Genomic DNA, 20122 nt, shown 5'->3' with positions numbered 1-20122 from the left:
CTTCAGTTCATCCCCTAAGCAGTCCTAAGAGCTTTCATTTTCATTTTCATTTTCATTTTAATTTTCATTTTCATTTTCATTTTCATTTTCACCTGAAAGCTATCTAGCTCTTACCAGAGTTAAAACCAGTCCTTCCTTCAAAGCATGGTGATAGTGGATACTGAGGTCACCTTATTGAGAGTCTGACAGCCCAATAAGGTCACAGAGTTTATCAGCCCAATGCTTGAATAGCTTTATAATTTCGGGAGTAGTTCTTATGGTATGTGATTATGGAATTGGGGAAGGTGTTTAACTGTTTTAAAGAGACTGATGCAGTAGAAGTGCATTAGCGTGTGCCAGCTGAGAAAGGAAAGCATCATCTTGCTTCTGTGCAAGTATATTTCTTAACTGAAAAGTACGCTAAGAGCTTAAGAATATTTAGTTTGCTATCATATTAAAAAAAATTACAAATAAAAGCAAGCATAGTTCAGCCAAATTCTTTATTGAGAATTTGTTTCAAAACAAGTATAAAAGCTCATTAGATAACTCCTCTGAAACTTTGGTCTGCAGAATAAAGGCACTTTGAACACACTGTTTTCTTACTCCATAAGTAATTGTTTTCCAGCTTTTGTTAATAAAGGCAAACAACTTTTATGAGTATAAAACTAGAGTTATAAAATTGACATAATTTACAGACAACTCTGCATTAGCACCAGAATACAGCAAAGCGTTTTTTGATACAAAAGCTTTCAGACCTAGCCTAATTTTTGTAAAACCTTTTTCCATGCTGAGTTAATTGTTTGCATGCATTTTATCAGCCACTTTAATAATCAAATGGCACAATTAGGGAAGGGTGGGAAAACAGTTTAGAATCTCAGTATACGTATTGGTATAGGATTCCTTTAATGGGAATGATTTTTCTTGAAATTAAAGAAGTCAATATGGTCTCAAATACATTTCATGAAGCTCACAATGTTAGGTTTTTACTTTCTAAGAGCTTCTACTAGTCATGTTATCAGGAGGCATTTGGATATGCAATGTAGAATAAAAATAAGACACAATTCATATAAAGCATACTTGTTTAGAAAGGTAACATTATTGGTGTCATTATGACGTTAAACACACAGTGTAGTTTGATTTATAAAAAGCGTACAAGTACTACTGAATCAAAAGTGCTACTTTAACATATATTTCCTTGGATTACTCTAGAAGTCACCTGAAGTTATTTTCTCCGAAAATCATCAAATTTCATTTATGTTTCTTATTTAGTGGAAATAATAATAATAATAATAAAAAAATACATTCTGTATTACTCCCTGCTCTTTTTTAATCCAACCCTGCAAACACTTACTAGCCAGCATAGGGAGGAATCCCAGTTCTACAGAAGTTGATGGTCTTCGGTAGTTCTAGGATCCCACCTTGCACTAAGCTTACTGTGAAGAGCAGTTAAAGCACCATCAGTTGAGTACTCCTCCTATTGAGCACTGTGCTAGCAGTGAGTATCTGCAGCTTCAAATCTTTCTATGCATTTATATTTCAGTTTTACATTATGTTATCAAAACAGTATCATTTTCTAATGTTCTCATTTTTAAAAACCAGTATTTCTTCCTCTCAAAGACCGTGTCATCAGTTTGTAATTCTGTGGCTTCTGTCTTGGAAAGCTTTTAGGAATAGGCTAGTCTTGTCCTCCTTCTTGCTGTTCCCCCTGGCAAAAATGGAAAAATAATCCCCACAGTTATTATCTATTATTATATATAATATAGTTACTCTATATAGTATATTTTCTTGTGAAACAAACATCTGAAGGAGAAAGTTGAAGCATGGTGCTGAATCTTTCATTGCTACGCTGTCAGCTAGGAAATTATAATGAACTCTCAGCTTCTTAATTGATCAAAATAATGTAGAATCATTGAGTTGCAGATCCCATGGAGGGGAATCTCATAGCGCCTTTTTCATTATGTTAAACTTCAGAGTCAGATCTGACTTCGATGCCTGTATTCTGACCTGAACCACTGTTTGCCAAAAGCACAAAATCTAACTCATTTTCATACAGCAATATATACAAGAAAAAAATAAAATCTAGAAGCACAGTAATTAGCAACACCATGATTAGTTAAAATTTCTTGTTTTAAACCATGAGTACAACTCTTTCCTTTAAAGTTACATTTTATCAAGGCTACATTTTTCTCTCCTGACTTACAACATAACTGAGCATAATATTTCATACATGATAACATTTTTAGATATATGTTTTGCTTTTACCTTGTGTCCTCCTGGTTGATTGTACTTTCCGTATAGGTGCTTCTAGAAAACAGAAATGTTGCAGTCAGAAGTTATTCGTAAGATCCTTTGAATAAAAACTCATTAGAAATGTTGGAAACTCCTTGCTGACTTGCAAAACCCGTTCTGTAAGGTATTCAGTACATTAAGGCTTTTTTCCCATTAGCGTGTTGACTTGATCACCTGAAAAGCGAATGCTTATTATACAGTTCACGTATTTCTACCATGTGCATTCATCCATCAAATCTTAGCAACATTTCAAAAGTATTTTTACATTTTAACTGTATGAATTAATCTGTTATTCACACTGATCTACAGATGGCTACACAATGTAGGCAGGTGCCAGGACGTTTTGCTCATGCTCTTCAACACCATCGAACACTATTAGTGACTTACAAGTTCAAGGTTTACTCAACATTGAAGTTATACAAATACTATAATATACCTTCAGTATTTAGCATAAACTTCAAATTATAAAAAGTCGCAACATATTCATTTAACTTCAGTCTCCAAAACCCGTAGTAGTTTTTCCCATGAATTTAGTTCAAATGCTGACAGAATAACTTATTCTGCATTATTAGAATTAGAACTGAAAAAGGACACAAATACAAATATAAATACAAAAAAACCCCTAAACAAGCTCTTTTTTAGCTTTGAGCTAAGATCATTGAAAAAAATATTGTTAAACTTTCAGAGCAAATTCCTAGTGTAAAGCCAGTCTGAATTGTATTTGTCTCCTTTAAAAGTTTCATTTTGGACCACAACACTGTTCAGCTTTTTCACGCTCAAGAGCTTCCCTCATTTAACCACAAGATAAAGACAGAGATATTCCAAGATCTTTTGAGATATTTACTCATTCCTAGAGGTTATATTCCTTCCACCTTACCCTCCCTTCACTAAGCTGAGAACCTCTCACATCAACAGATCCCATTAATATTGACAAGAAATAATTCAAGTTAAATATGACTCACGTGGTCTTCTTCTGGATGCGCTGTTTTGAGAAAAGGTAATTCTTATGGTGTGCATTCCTTCAAATGTTTTACCTAAGCTTTGTGTTTATACATTTCCTCTATGCATGCCAAATCTTTAGTGACTTTTATCCACAAGATAAGCCTCAACATTTTTCTTTGCAATGTCAGTTAAAGAATTCTTTTCCAAAACAATTATAAAACTCTTCTTGATAAAATATTGGCTTCAGATCTAAGTGATTTTTGTGAGTATATACTAAAAACCCCTACCTGGAATGATCATTTCAGACAAAGCAGTTCTTAGTGATACTGGATTTTTGGACAAACTAACCTTCCAGATGGACTTCCTTGATTTCTCTCTCGATAATCTGTGGCTCTCCCTCAATTACTTTAGTAACCTTGGTGTACTCAGTTCCAGCTATGATAAGCATTAAAAACAAAGGAATTAAACCTGACATAGCATTTTTCCATATGCATGGAGCCTTCCATGGAAACATTGTCATTTTGGGGCTGTAGATGTATGCAGACCAGTGTGTTATTCACGTTGTAAGGTCCTGATGATTTTCTTGGCCCTGCCACAGATGATTCTTTCTCTAGGCCTGAGAGTGATTCATTGCAATCTTGGCTTGAAATTTTGTTTCAGCAGGCTACTAATTGTGATAAGCGGTGACAGAGATTGTATGAGTAGAATTACAGACCATATTAAATATTTATTTTACCTTAGACAGTGAGAACACATTCGTTTGCGACTGGGCTCACTTTAAATTGCTTAGGAAATTTTTGGTAAAACAGAAATAATTGGGTATGGACAAGAGGGCCATAGAGCACTATCACCATTATCACCAACAGCCATAAAGCAGCTTGTGCAGCTGCTTTTACTGGCAAAATGTGTGGTAAGGTATTATCATGACAGACAAGAGTAGCTGACTGGATAAATCATGGGAAAGATAGAGAAAAATAAAATTAAAACAAAAGGCAAATCTAATTATTTGGTCCATTCTGTAAAGCAAGATGCTTAAACTAGCAGATAATAGCAAGGAAGAATAGCAATAATTCAAGAGACAGTATTGTCTTTTCCCAATTTAGTAGAGAAACTTTTTTCCATACACTTGCAGGATCACTGTAAGACATATCTGTACAGATTATGTCTATTTAATCATATCTCTCTGTAAATTAAGATGATGATTACAATTACAATTATAATTGTTTATTTCTGGCATCAGATCCTTCACCAGAATTTTGAGCAGTTCGCCAGACAAAGTTTCCTCCTACTCTTATTGCCTGTTTGACACCAATAGAACATCATTCAGTATATGGAGGTATTTTCTTGCTTCAATTTCTTTCATTTTCAACTTTCTTTTATAATATTCGACACTGAAATAGGCATCGCCAGAAAGCAACTCTTTTCACATTGCTGAGACACTTAAGATAGAATAAGGTGAAAAATGCTCTGGATGTTCCTTCCCCTCCAATTTTTTTTATAGGCAAACATTGGCTTAGACCAATAAAACTATGACTTAGATGTTTGAAACATAAGAGAGAAATATATTCAATAGTATTCATAGGTATATCTTGGCTTTTTTCAAAGAGTAGCTGTATTATCAACTAACATGGTTTTATTTTGTGGAAAGCTGTTGTCTATGTTATTCAGTCATCACAATTTTTTTTTTATTTAACTGAAGTTTAAGTCAAATATACTAAAGAGTGCTTTTGAAGGTTTAGTTCAGTGAACACACAGCTGCCTGTGAGCCACGTCACTGGCACTGAAGTTTGCAGCTTCCTAAAAAATGATCATAAAATGAAGTGGATTCGGTTAATTTATGCCAAGAGAAATATCCATATCTGTTTTTAAGCTTCTAAGTCAGACATTTACTATAACCAAAGCACATGAATTCCTTTTTTTTTTTTCAATTCTCCATTGCTATTATAGATAGTTTTTTCTAATCTACGTTAAGCAGAGGACATTCCAAATTCATAAATAAAGATTAATTTCATATGCACAAGTTCTTTTAACAGTTTTCTACATCTAGTGGTTATATATTGCCAAAACAGTTAGAATTAAGAAAGAAAGGAGGAAAGAAAACTATTCCTTGGAATGCTATATTTGAAGAGAATTAAGGTTAATGCATCGATGCCCATCACCTGTAAGTATTGAAAGAAGGATGTCAAACATGCCTTTATTTATCGACTTGAGGGCAATGAATATTCATTTCTGAATAACTGATAAGTAAGGTGAATTTGGCTACAGTACTTTCCACTTCATAAGTGTTTTTCACAGATTTAAATTTGCTGAAAAAAAGGGTTCACATCTAGTGGAATAAATCTTCATTGCTCCCTCATGTTTTAAGTAAATAACTTTTTAAAGACTGAAAATATCCAAGTAATGTTTTTTCATGATCAATACTGTAACAAATTGGTTAATCAAGTTTTGGTATTTATTTCTGTTTCACAGCCATCTGGCACTTCATATATGGCATTCTATTTTTTCCACATTAAAATTACATCTCTGCTAGGTCAGTCTTTAAAATGTTGACATCGACAAATGTGAGAGGGGTTTCAGTTATCATAACCTGTTGCAAAAATGTTAGTTATAATACACTGAATTACCTCCCTGAAGAAGTCTTTTGATTTCTTCATCTTCAAGTAAATGACCATCACCTTCAATAAATTTGGTCACCTTGGTAACCTCTGATAGGATACAGGTTATCACAGAAGAGATGATTTACAGTAAACATTTGACAATCCTATAACAACATATTACTGAATTACTCCTGTCAAAGCATTTGTTGAATTACAGAATTCATCTGCTATGATATAATATTCCATGTAAACACTGAAACAACATATTGCATAACAAACATAGCATACTCTATATTGGACCCATGTAGTCTCAACTCTGGAGCTGACTGAAATGTGAAGATCAGAGACGCAAATCATAAAATTAGATTTGGACATTTCTCAGTTTCTGAGGTTTTATTTCTAGGTATGATTTTGCAGTATGAACACTTTTGCTGAAACATGGAGTATCCATTCAATAATTATTTATAAAATATCATTTTTAAAGGACAGAAACCAAGGATACTAACCGTCTTCAAGTAATTTCTTTAAGTTTTCTTCATTGTCTGAACCACCAGCAGTAATTCTAGTATATTTTATTTCAGGACCTGGAAAAAAAAGAAATGTTAATCAGATACAATAGGATTGTCTGTTTATCTATTTTTGTTCCATTTAAAACTTTGAATAGTTCTGTCTTTAACGTGCATTTACCTGCTTTTTTATGATCATTTTATCTCTTACTGTGGCCCAAATTAAAGTGAAAAAGAGTTATATAGAGTATTTAGAGCTAATCAGGAGAGTATTACACATAGACAAATTTAACATGCTTATAGTAAGTATCTGCTTACGTTCTTAAAGTAAAACACAGTTTTAACTACTTGTATTATATCATATATCCACAAAAACATGGATCCACTGTTATAAATATACATTGTTGCTTTTATTAATGCTGGGAATTATTTGAGAGCTTAGAACACGAGTTTCTTTATCAGTTTCTCCTAAGAAGGATTTCTCAGGTCTGAAACACTAGTATTTTACATTATGTTCATTATTTTACGTGAGATATGAGTGAAACTTGAAATTGAGAAATGAAAAAATGATATTTTACTTTCTCCCCGGAAATTCTGTTTTGAAAAATAGTCCAAGATTTATTCAGAAACCACAAATATTTTTCATTTCAATATTTTTATTGTAGTAAAAAGTTGTATGAAAAAAACTTGTCTTTTTTTTTTTGCTTGAATGACTTCTTAAATTGATTAAGATTTTCTAAATAAATTGAATATTAAGACCTTATGCTAAGTCAATATATTTCTATAATACTGTTTTCCCCTTACAGCTGCTCTGGCAGACAGAATTTTAATGGCAGCATTCAAACTGATATTTAACCAATGGGATCCAAATGTTTTAACAGAGAATTTATGACTGCTTAAATGCACCTCCCTCCACTTCTCAATTCTTGTGAAGTTCCTAGGTTTTTTAAAGAAATATCTCTGCAGTACATCAAATATAATTGAAATTGTCCGAAGAGTTTGAAAGTTATTGTGGAGGAAGACCAAAGGACAGATGCACGTTCATTTTATCTTTTATTACCCGAATACAAAAGTTTCATTTATGCATGTCAAATCGACATAGCACCCTCCTTACAGAGAAACAGACAAGTTATTTTCCTGAAACAATTATCAAGGAAGCCTGGGATGACCTGCAAAAGTCAGTATCTACACACTGAAGATCAGTCTTGGGTCAAATGAAACCTACCTGGAGATACACAACCCAAAAGTTCACAAAAATTGAAGTCTTCTTTCTAAAGCAGCCAGGCTCAAAAAATGCAATAAAAGCAATGTTGTCCTGAAATGGTAGCAAGACACTTGCAAAAGCAGATACTTTGCAAATACATTTTTAAAAAAAGAAAATGGACAAGTTCCCACGTTTGTAATGCTGTTAAAACATTGTTGCTACATCTGGATGTGTACGTTGTAATACACAGAGACAGAATTTGAGCCACCAGTAGGAAGTGGGAAGCATTAAGGAAAATTCAGCTCTCCAGGACATGCAATTTAGACATTTGGATAGAACTTGAGATGTGTTACTTCTATATGTAACGATGAACTTCCCTGAGTATGAATAGCTCAGTGTAATTTACCTTGGATAATTCTTTCTTCTGTTACTTTTTTCTCTGTTATTTCCACAGGTCGCCCATCAATGATTTTGGTGTATGTTTTAATAATTGGTTCTACAAGGATTTTTAAATTGAAGACATTAATCAAGTGATTAACAGTGATACAAATGCTGTTTCTGAGATGCTGAAACCTACTGAAGCACACAAGGAAACACCACAGCGTATTCTACAAAACATAACATCTTTAGAGGAGATCCAGAACTGTGTCACCAGAATTTAGGATGACCCATATTTTTTCTTTTCTAAACGTGAACTTCTCAATGCCCCTTGCAAGCAGGAGACAAAGTTTCCCTCTCCTGCTGATAAAATTGCCTTTCTATCAGACCATCACGTGCTGTATTTCTGATTGTAGGACAACAACCAGTAAATAATTCTTAACTGAGACAAAAATTTTGTTGGCATGCAGAGCATTTCTAACACTGTCTTGACTGCAGCTACAGGACACAGATAGGCCAAAAAAAAAAACCCCTAAACCACAAACAAACTGCATTCCAAAATGCATGAGAAGTGAGAATGAAATGCTGCAATAAAATTACAATACTTTGAGAAGGTCTTGTTAAATACAGAACATTTGTCTAATATATCACATAATTCACCTACATGAAAGTAGAAACTGACTGGGAATAATGAATGCTTTAAATTTTAACTAATACAAATTGAGTTGCTGAAAGTATACCGACCTCCATGAATCACTTTAGTTACTGTCTCCCCTTCCCTGACTATTTTGAACTCAGGTTCCCCTTCAATTAATTTAGTAAGCTGTGTGATAGATGGGTCTGTGACATAAGAAAAAAACAACAAGTTAAAAATAGTCATAAAAATAATTATGGTATTCCACAGGGCCGAGAGGAAGCAAGTACCTATCCACTACTCTTAATAAACCAGATGACTGCAATGATAGGGTTTTGGAATCCGAGAAGCCATTTGCAGCAGTGCTTTACAATCTTGCAGATCCTCCCATGCTCTTAAACTTGGATCCTATTGTATTAATTTTTATTTTTTTTATTTTACTTTTGTGTGTGTGATATTTTTAACATCTGCTGATAAGTTTCAGGCAAGATAACAGATATTCAGCAGGTGAACAGAAGTCTTCCTCTACACATATTGATAAGAAGCCTGCTGTGCAGCATTGCTGAAATCCTATAGCTATTGCCCTGCTAGTGTTGAGCATGTAAACTGTTATGTGAAAGCTTGTAAAAGAAGTAGAGGGAGAAATGTTTGTCATGTTATTTCCTACTAACTGTACAGATACTGAAGAGGGAACTAGGCCTTTTAATAAGAATTGCCTTATGTTGTTTGGGGTTTATTTTTTTAAGTTACCAAGACTCACACAGCTTAAAGAAAAAAATAAATAAACTTCAGAAATCAACTGGAACAGTTATAATGATATTAGTCAGCATTCATGGCTCATTCTTTGAGTTGCATGGGAGAGGTCATCTTGATTTCAATGGCCAAAACAAACCTCTTAATCCTTTGCAATCCCTATAGAGCACACTGATATAAATGTACCTGCGTTTGACAGGCTGAAGCAACAGATACTAAAAAAATCAGGCATATAGCACTGATGCAGTCAGTTAAGAGGATTATTATGGTTCTCTAACAAGTGTTATAGTGACATCTTGTACTTGAGATCCCTTATTCCTTATTCAGACTAAGAAACCTAAGACATCCCACCTCTCTCACTTCCCTTAAAAATCTCTTAAAAATCTTTTTTTTCTGTTTGTGTATTTATGTAGAAGTTGATACTGCACAGTTTTTTTAAAAAAGTTACTGATCAATATTTAACAACTTTTTAGTAAGGGTGCTTGGTGTTAATCGTTGAACACAGAGCAATTCAGGCTAACTAGTATCCTTCAGTAATAACAAATCAAGCATATGGTTTTGTCGCTTTCGCAGCAGAAGATGTTTTATTAAGTTAGACTTTAGAGATAAACAATTCATTTATTTGCTGCAGACAAGATGGTATGAAAGGATTATAACGATGACTAGTTAGTACAGAGTAGATTATTCATCTACTCAGAGTATTAAATAGCTGAACATTTCATTGTTTTTTCTTTAATTTTGTAACAATTCAGGCCAAAAAACTTCAAAAATTTTGGAAAGAAGATATCTTAAAAGATTTGTTCACTTATTTCTGTTCTGCATGTTAAGAATCTATTAAATACCAACATACATTGACAAAAGTGATGGATATTAATGAAAACCTGTCAAATACACATTTATTAATATTTATGAATCCTATTATGTTTTTTGTAGATTTCTGAATTACTGTGCCTTCCTATGTGATTGATACAACAAACATATGTAAAACAAAAAGCAAAACCACTGTTTGCTATAGCGCCTAATCTAGGATCCATCCTTTCAACATTTAATCCATTAACATTTGAGTTTCAATCAAATTTAACTCTTTAACTCTCCTCTGGACAATGGAAGTACAACTCAAGTAAATAACATCGAGACAAAAAAGGGCAGACATCATGCTCTAAATTTGTGGGGGTTATGTTGTTTTGTTTTTTTTTTTTTTTAATGTAATCTCTTTCCCAACACTGTCTGCTAGAACTTCCGGACATATGCTGCAAAAATTAACATGCAGATTTCCAGCTTTTTTCTAATGATAGCTGTTGGGTTATGTGGTTTTGATGAGAGCTGTTGCTCACTACTGTTACCGCTAACAAACTCAGAAGAGCCAGAATTGGCTTTGTTTGGACTATTTCTCAATCATTAGCAGAAAGGTTGTGTTGGCCAGAGATTGTTTCCTGGACTGTGTCCCAAAGCCAGAACACTGTACTGGCAATGGAAAGGAGTAACTTTTCAGCACTCGCTAACTCAAAAAGTTATTTTTTCTCTCCTTGCTGGATAACATTTAAGTGTACATTTGACTATAGATGTGCTCAGTTATTTCATTTTGTCTTTAAAAGAGGATTTTATTTCATTTGACTTTCAACTTCTAAACTTCTAAATATCATGTAAATCAACTAAACTATATGTCTCTGGATTTAACATAGAAAAACAGATACTTTCAGGGAGTGATTCACCTTCATCATAGAAAGATTTCTAATATATCTTAGATGATTTATCATATGGAATCATCTATCCATATACAATATACCGTGAATCTAGTTAAGTGATGGATATGCAACTAAATCAGAATATGGTGTCTAATTTTAGGTGGAATGAAGCACAGATGAGTTTCAGGAAAAACAAGCTCATGTCACTTCTGCTGGGAGGAAGTCCTCCCGGAAACAATGATTAAACAGTCTGGATAAATTAAATAAAACAATGGGTGTTTCAGTTCAGTTATGACTCACAAGCAATTTTGACAGTTCCAGCCCCACTATTTGTTCTCTTCAGTCCCACAGCTAAACTTTAGGTCATCCTTTTGCCTCAAAAAGTTAAAAAAGAAAGGTTGGCTAATTGTCCATTCCAAGCATCTGACAGATATTGGTATTTAGAACTGGTTGAAAATTATAGGAATATGAACTGGGTTTTTTTTTTTTCCTTCAAAATATAAGAAACAAATCTACTTTATTTTTTAAAATAACTGTTTTAATAAAAGCATATAATGTTTTTACTAAAAGTATAATAATATGTGATGCACATAAAAGAAATGGTTTCAAAAAAGATTGCTTAAAATATTTATAAAATGTCCATAGAAAAAGGAGAAAATACATTTGGAGAGAAATGGGAACACGGGAAATCTTTTTATAAAAAAATTCAGCCAGTTCTAATTGCAATATTTGTATCTTTGCCTTTCCAGCAAAGTGCCGTACATGCTGGAGTTATGTACAAAATGCATCTTGCTAAAGAAATGTATCAAATATATATCCTGTATATGTATACAAACATATACAGAAATATATATTAAGGGCCTCATTTACCTTCCTTTCTGATGATGGGCTGGACGTTGCTTTCAATTATGTTAATTTCTGAAAGTATAGAAAATGGAATATAAAACACATTCCATTCTTACAGTTTCTTCATGGTAATGATCATTTAGATTTTGGTACTGTCGCAAAGATGTAGAAAACATCATAGTTTCTTATAAATGATAAAGTAACTCAAAAGGATCTAGGGTATAGATCTCAGTTCTCATTACAAAATAGTGTATACAGGTCACGAATAGAAAGAGTCTGCTGATATGCTGTTTTCATTTTTTTTGTGCCTTACAAAGCCCACTAGTCATGAAACCCATGAATATGTAAGGTACGTAATAGTAATGGCTCATAAAATTCCCTGCATAAAGATTTGCACAATTCCCTGGTGTATCTTAAATTTGAATCTCACCTTTTTCTTTTACCTTATGGAGTTGACCTGGTAAACAGAGGAAACACTCTGATGTTCAGAACTGTTTTTATACTTGATAGAATGTCATGGAGAGCAAGACTGTGGTGCCTTTGGGAGATCAAGCTGTCACTCTACATCTAGGACAGGCTCAACTATTCCTTGAACATCTCTGATAGATCGTCGTTTGTCTCATATCCATTCACTGGTAGAGAAGATTTCACTGGTAGAGGTCCCAGCCTTCCCCTTCCCACATTCAACTAAAGCAACAGTTAAAATTTTCTTGGTGTTTGACATTGACCTCCCTTGCTTCAGTTTACAGATATTACTTCTCCTGCCACTCTCACTGACTATGGAAGATTGAATCATAGAATGTCTTGAGGCTTGCTCCTGTGACCACTTCCCTGGGGAACCTGTTCCAGAGACTGACCAATCTCTCAACAAAGAACGTTATCTTGATGTCCAATCTTAACTTCCCTTGAAGCAGCTTCATTCCATTTCATTGTGTCCTGTCACTGGTCTCCCTTGAGGAAGCTGTAGACTGCAACGAAGTCACCCCTCAGCCTTCTCTTCTCCAAGCTGAAGAAACCCAGTGACCTCAGATACTTCTCATACATCTTGCCTTTGAGACGTTTCACCACCTTGGTCACACACAGTATTCAGGATGGGGCTGCACCAGTGCAATGTAGAATGGGATAATCACCTCTCTAGCCCAGATAGCTGTGATGTGCTTGAAGCACCCCAGGACATGGTCAGCCCTTTTGGATGGAAGGGTGTACTGTTGACTCAAATTCAACCTGCCATCAGGATTTATATTACCTCCTTTTTTTGTTCCAAAGACCTTTTAATGTCAGTGTTTCTATTTTCAATTTTCAAAAGTGTAATGTGATGTTCTCTATTTCCACTGAGATATCTGAGTAGAATTCGAGAGAAATTTAATCATCTGCCTAAATTCTTAGTCCCTCAGAAGCCAAAGCTCCTGCAGGACCTTTGTCTCCTAGCAGTTTGCTCCAACAGTAGCACTTTATATACTGAAACTAAATGCAAACCCTGAGCAAAGTTACAAGACAGAAAAAAGGTTTCTTTTTCACATTTACTCCCTAAAGAGAAAATGGTAAGGACTACTGCCTCCCATACAGTCCTCATATTTGCATGAAAGGGAAACAGTTGGAACAGGTACACTTTGTCTCTCTGGAAGCATTTATGAAAAAGAAAGCATCTTAATACAGAGCTTAGTAAATGCTACATTTTGATCGTTGGGATGATAAAATGCTACATCTTGGAGAAAGAACCAGTACAAACTCTACTACACACCAAGTGCTGAACCATGGCTAAAAGCTGCAAAAGAATCTTTTGCATACATATTTTGCCTACCCCAAAGACTCTGAACAGCTTACTTCAGGGTTAATTTCTTGTCACACATCTCTAAAGTGAAAAAACACCCCATACAGTAACACAGCAGCCAGAAACATTCTACTTTGGGTCTTTCTCTTCCTGTGCTTCATTGGTACATTGTGCTTTCCCAGAAACAGCTTTCTTTTTGATTGAAAAAAGGATCTACAGTTCAAGACTGGAAATGGCAACATTTTAAAAGAAATTTCAAACACATCTGGAAGTATGTAAAATCAACTTACTGTAGAACGTCAGTGGAATCTCTTTGAACGTACTGTCACGAACAAACTATAAATACAGAAAAGGAATGTTAAAATATAAAAGAATGAGCACTTTCCTTCTACTTTCCTAATAAGCATGGGTAGCATTCAGTGTTTAGTTGAGCTAAAAGTTAGGCTGTGCTATTTGCCTAGGTCCTATCTTTCACTGTTGAGGTTGATTGATTGAATTCTCAGCAGAAGAGCTGAGATAAGGATGCCTGTTTTCCTCACAGGCTATTGAGGATGGTGCATTTAATGACATAGCAATTAACCCAGTCAGTATTTCTCTCAAAGAATGATTTCCCCAAGGATTTGGAAGTGATTTATTTTGCTGGAGTGATAAAGTGTACCTGAGCTAAAGAGAACATTTGGGCCTGTTCACATTGGAGTTATCCAAATGCAAATATTCTACAATTATTTCCTGTTGAAAAACATAAATTCTAACTGTTGAGTGCAGTGTATCTATCATTATTATATTTGGGTAACTGGGAGCCATTGAATGTGTTGTCTGCTGAAGAAACAGATAGACCAGAGAATTTTTCATGAGTTATAATGTACATGGCTTCCTACAACCTGCCAAAAAGACTAAGGGATAATTATTTAAAGATTACCTTAATCTGAATGTACTTAATCAACTTCTTCAGGATTGTGAGCAACTGATCATTTCCAACAGGCAGATCTGATAATAGAAATAGGGATTTAAGAGGAAGCATACATCTGTGTTCATTTTAATTTTATTTACAGTGATCAGGAGATGTTATCACTCTCACTCACACAAGCATGAACTTGTGCATATACATTCTTCCATATTAGTGGAACAGATAGCCTACAGTATGTTGTCTTCCATTTGAGTTCCATAATATTTGAAAGAGTTGCCATGGCTTCAAGTATGAGTCGTCAACAAAATGAGTAGTGAGGTAAATTTTCTGTTTCTTGTTCCATATAGAAATTGTCCCTTTAAAGGAACTAACTTTTTAAAGTTATTTTATCTACATAACATATACAGAGAATCAGAAGTGTGTGTATGAATTCCATGAACTAATACTCACCTGCTGGGTATAGGAGTTTATCAATAACATGAATGACACCATTGGTTGCCATGAGATCAGATTCTCTTGATTTCAGTTCATTAACCAGTAATGTATCATTCACCTGGTAAAGAACAAAAGCAGTTCAAACGTTATGAGGGACATTAAAGAAAAAAAAATCAAATCCCTAATAGAAAATTCAGAGATATGCCTCTTATTCTGTAATGTAGAATGTCAAATACCTATTACAAGACTGTATCAGGGAGATCTATTTATCAACACTTAACTGTTTTCAAGTAGAGTTTTCCTCCTTGGATAGTTTTAAGAATGTTTGTCACACCAGGCTCAAAGCCACTTCCAATGAAAACTCCTTGTGTCAAATGGTAAAGAAGAATATTCCTGAGAGCATTTTTGTCTCCTATTTAAAAAGAAAACAAAAGTATAAGTATAAATTAAATGATAATGGATATTTTTTTCTGAAAATTCTAGGGATTGAAACAGACTTGAGCCCAAATTAAGTAGGATATGAATGAAGCTACACATATGATTTGAATCTTTGAAAAAGATGATAAAGAGGAACAACCAATCATATGACAAAAGGGGTCTCAGAACATAATCATAAAGATGTCATGAGGACTCCTATAAAAAAAACCTAAACAAAAAAACCCCAACAAAAACAGAAAAGCACTTTCTTATTTTTCTGTATTATTTTCTCTTATTTGCTTGCATCTCTAATTAGATTTCTTTTGCCCTTTTCCTAAATATGCTCCACAAACAATTAGCTAATACAATAATTTCAGGTCCACTAAGAGGCTAGCAATATCTAGTAGCAAGGTGAAATTTGACAACACGAACTCTAACACTGTTCTAACTAAAGAGAAACACAGTTAATTAATATAATTATTTTCCTGTGACAACACCCCTCTGAGTATACTAGGGATAACTCACAACTCTTTATATACACACCTCTTTTCCCATCTGGGCAGGAGAAAGTTGTTAATTCTTTTAGGCACAAAGGGAGTTATTTGGAGTTATGGTTTTGTCTTTTCCTACAGAGAATAGACACAGGTTGGAGAAGCTGGGAAAGGGGAAAAAGAGCCCTATTCTGGGGATTATTTCCATTTCCAAAATGAAATTCAAAATTTTCATTCTTGTTTGGGAAGAAAAGAAAATGCCAACAGTTTAAAGACTGTTTAAAAAATGGACATGGATTCTGAAGCCCAGGAGAGTGTCCTGGTGGGGCTCCTTGGTTCTCTGGGTCCACAGAGGTTCAGAGTAATAGGATGGGCTGTAGAAATACCCACAGCCTGTCCAGGAGGCAAGATAACAAGCAGAACAGTTTAAAAACACATCTGCTTGCCATTGTATGGAATATTGACTATCCTTTTACAGGTTTCATATTAGCACTACATGCTGGTATTGATTGTTATTAGGGGTTTCAGAAACTTGAATTGACAAAACTGCAATGGAAACACTGTTTGTTTATAATCTTTTCCTGGTGTCTTTTTCAGTGGATATTTTCCTTTTTCTGCTTATTTTGCTTTGATCACTAATATTACTGGAATTCACTTTACTACTGAAGTGCAATTAGATGTTTTTTTTCTTAATACTAAAATTAGCCCTGAGATTTTGTGACTGGATCATTCATAAATGGCATCAAGTAACATACAAGCTTTAATGTGGCCATTAAAAAGCTGGATTTACAGTCTATCATATTACTTTTTTCCTATGCCACAATAGTACTGATTATAAATAACTTTTGTGTTTTTCATAAAGATAAATAAACTATTTCTTTATATTCCTTTAAAAAAATACATACTTTAAGGTTTCATTTTTATAGAGAAAGCAACATAATGTCTTTAAAGAAAGCCAAGACAGAATTCCAGAATGTAAAGTATCACAAGAAATGGATGTTTTCCTGGAAAAAAAGATGGCAAATTAAAATCTCATCTGCCAACAAAAGTTAGTAAAGACTGAGTCACAGTGATAGGCGAAGCTACTACATGAAACCCCTGAGAAAAAGAATGATAAATATAATTATATTCTTAATTATAGAAAAAATTTAAAATTATATGAGCTTTCGGTACACTGTCAAGTTGTGAATTGAAGGCAAAATTACACTTGATAAACTCAGTCTTAGTTAATAAAATAACTCTATAATCCAATAAAACCATAACAATGTAATTTATCTAGTTCAATTCACAGCCTTGAGACAAGCTTTATTTTGTTTTATAGCTATCTTATGCCTGCCACTTAGGCTATTTGTTAGTTTATTTTCAGTCACTAGAGACATATCACACCAGAATATAATTTAGACCAATATCATAACTTTAAATTTCTGAAGAGATAATGCAAATCCAAATTCAAGTGCCTCATTGGCACTTGAAAAGTGAATTGAGAGAAGAAAAGAGCTGGGCTTGCTTCTTGTGAATGCTCTGAGTTGGACTCTTTGAAGTCATTAAGGATTCATGGGATTTGGCCTTATGTCCTTGAACTTTCATCTGAAATGTGGGATTCAATGTGGATATGGGATTCAAGACAAATACTTGTCCTGCACTTGTGCACAGTCCACATTCACTTTACTCCAAATAAATAAAAATATTTATAGTTCTGTGGCCACAGTCTATCCCTTTAGTTGGAAATTCTGCAGGAGAATTTGAAGTATTCATTGCGCATTTCTCCTTTTGTGGAAATAAAGCATGACATTAAATAAACTGCTTTTAAATCTTGTGAAAAATCTATGTCATTCCAGAACTTAAAAGTATAAGATGGAAAGAAATTACATAAATTGGCATTTAGAAATACATATTCAATACCTAACTTGCAGAGAACATTGGATACCAGAGATCACTGGGTGGAGGCAGAGAAGAAAAATGAAAGACAGAGAAATCAGTATTGCATATCTTATAATGCAATGGTCAAAACTAGAAAAGAAATGTGATATAAGAGACCTTTCAGTTTAATAAATCTACAGAAATATTGAATGGTGAAAAGTTGATACTAATTAAATGAATGTAGCTTTTTAACTTTGAAGGTAATTAAACCTTGGAATGATATATCAAGGAATGACATTTAAATTTAAATTCAGGTTGGATGCTTTTTTCCAAAACTATATTATCTCTGTCCCTCAAGAAGGTATTAATTTAGAGAAGTCTTATGATCTGGTTTATGCAAAAGGTAAGATGTTTTATCAGAGGTCTTTTTTGTAAGAAATGCTTCTTTCCTATCAGTTTCACTTTTGCTTGTATTTCTAGTTTTGTGTGTTACTTACTTATTAATATGGCCATATCATCATCAGTCAAACCTTTAAAGGCATCATTAGTTGGAACAAACAGAGTCCATTGTCCAGGCTGTGACAAAACATCATCTAAATCTGCATCTTTCACCAGACTGAGGAAAATGCTGTTTACAACAAATGGACAAAACATAAACACATTTTGTTGAAGCACAGTAACTATATTTGGTTACAGGCATTTAGTTCCCTTATGTTTTTCTGATGTTGCTTCAATATTCAAACTTTTTCACTATTTCCCAGAAATAAAGATGGGGGGGAGAAAGATGAGATTGAAAAAAGATAGTCTTAAGCAATACAGGTTGAGGGAAAAGGATTTGGGAAAAAAAATATTGGCAGCTTGGGTCAGAGCAGAATTCATTACATAAAAAACCCACAGATCAAAAAGGTGAAGGGAGGATGACAAGAGCATTTGGTCTCTCTAGGAATCTTCAAATATTTGCTGGCAGGGGACAAAAATATACGCTGTAAGGATGCGCAGTCATGCTACAGTCATATGGATTTGTACTACTTGTTGATTAGACCTCCAGACTCTGTTGCATTTATAGCTCTGGATGTATCATCCAATCGCTTCTTTCATTCCGGTGTCTTACTGACTCCTATATGCCATTAACAACCATCCTAGCATAAAATCTGCGAGTCTTCTCAACTTTTTCTCACCGCTCCTTCCTTTTTATTTATTGAGGAGGTAATAACCCCTTCCATGCCATCCCTTTTCTCCAAAATCAAACAAACAACAGTCCACAAATATTTTTCAGACCAATTGTGTGGAATATTCAGTTACCTACTGAAGGAATATCTCAGTACTCTCAAAACTGCTACTCACCTAAAACGTTTATCATTTCTCAGCACTTCATGCAGTGTCTTTTCTGCTGGATTAATGATCTGTCTCAAGATGTGAATAAAACCATTCCTTCCTTCTTTACTTCCTCTGACCATGCATGAGTTTTCAACACATACAGCCTAATTAAAAGAGAAGCGAGTGTAACTCTTCACACAATGGTATATATTTAAACATATTTGATAAAATGAGATGGATGCATACTTCCTACCAGGCTCTTAAATTTAAAAATAATATTCAAATGCACTTCATATAGTCAAGTATGTATTCTTGCCAGGAAATTTTATATTCCTTGAGAAAGAAAAAGTAGCAAAATCTGGAGTAAGCCAACATGGTATAAATACTTCTAAAATTGATTTTTTTTCCTGTTTGTGTATGTTATAAAATCTAGCTTTAAAAATGTAATTAATGGAATGTCACTTGTAAAATCCTGTTTCGTTTTCCCAGAATCTTCAGTGCAAACAGTTCCATTGATAAAAATCAGGTTGCTTTTTCTTTTTTCCCTAGATTAAAAGTTAAAGATTTTTTGCTAGAGGGTCAGAATGGTAAATGTTGGAGGTTTCATTTAGCTTTGCCTTTTATTGTTTCATGACTCTTCATTTTTGTAGTTGGGATACATATTATTGGAAAGGCCCATTCACTTACTGTGCGATACACAAAGACTCTAAGCAGTTTTCCTCCAATTGTCTCCAGCTGTTGTCCATTGTACAGTTCATTAAGCCCAATTTTCACTTTTATAATGTGATTCTGCAGGATTGTTTTAAGAAGGCGTTCATCCATCCTTAAGGTGTCATCTACAAAACCATTTATAAATCAATATATAGTAATTCATGTAGTGAATTTTCATTCAAATAAGGCTAACTGTGTATGAAATATTAAAAGACAATGGAAGCAGTGAATCTTCCTTTGAAATACTTGAATAAAGGCTTGGAGGGATCTGTGTACACAGAAAATGAATTTCTAAAGAGTTTCAGCAAATTGCCGTTCTTTAAATTCAGACATGAACTTTTGACATAGCCCTGATTAATTACTATAGATAATGTGGCATATGATTTAAATGTGGGCCCAC

General features: G+C 34.0%; 1 protein-coding gene across 7 annotated transcripts in view; it reads right to left on the bottom strand.

The window, feature by feature from the left end:
• Positions 1 to 465: 465 nt before the first annotated feature.
• The window catches only part of POSTN (periostin), a 36473-nt gene continuing 16816 nt past the window's right edge, over positions 466 to 20122 (bottom strand). The window contains exons 10-24 of one of the 7 annotated variants that reach the window (XM_069882130.1): positions 19699 to 19847; positions 19039 to 19175; positions 18192 to 18322; positions 15208 to 15338; positions 14942 to 15044; positions 14504 to 14571; positions 13875 to 13920; positions 11838 to 11885; positions 8640 to 8735; positions 7924 to 8013; positions 6314 to 6391; positions 5835 to 5915; positions 3559 to 3645; positions 2242 to 2283; positions 466 to 1684 (exon numbers count right to left, since the gene is read on the bottom strand). In XM_069882130.1, coding sequence (XP_069738231.1) covers positions 1644 to 1684; positions 2242 to 2283; positions 3559 to 3645; positions 5835 to 5915; positions 6314 to 6391; positions 7924 to 8013; positions 8640 to 8735; positions 11838 to 11885; positions 13875 to 13920; positions 14504 to 14571; positions 14942 to 15044; positions 15208 to 15338; positions 18192 to 18322; positions 19039 to 19175; positions 19699 to 19847 — 1328 coding nt within the window. In that variant the 3' untranslated portion in view covers positions 466 to 1643. Of the gene's footprint in view, positions 1685 to 2241; positions 2284 to 2963; positions 3646 to 5834; positions 5916 to 6313; positions 6392 to 7923; positions 8014 to 8639; positions 8736 to 11837; positions 11886 to 13874; positions 13921 to 14503; positions 14572 to 14941; positions 15045 to 15207; positions 15339 to 18191; positions 18323 to 19038; positions 19176 to 19698; positions 19848 to 20122 lie in introns of those variants that run through there. The other 6 variants (XM_069882096.1, XM_069882107.1, XM_069882098.1 and 3 more) reach the window with 6 other exon arrangements.

Source organism: Phaenicophaeus curvirostris, chromosome 1 (assembly GCF_032191515.1).
Source record: "Phaenicophaeus curvirostris isolate KB17595 chromosome 1, BPBGC_Pcur_1.0, whole genome shotgun sequence".
Lineage (NCBI taxonomy): Eukaryota > Metazoa > Chordata > Aves > Cuculiformes > Cuculidae > Phaenicophaeus > Phaenicophaeus curvirostris.
Note: the sequence above shows the minus strand (reverse complement) of the source record. Positions and strands in the feature narration are given on the sequence as shown.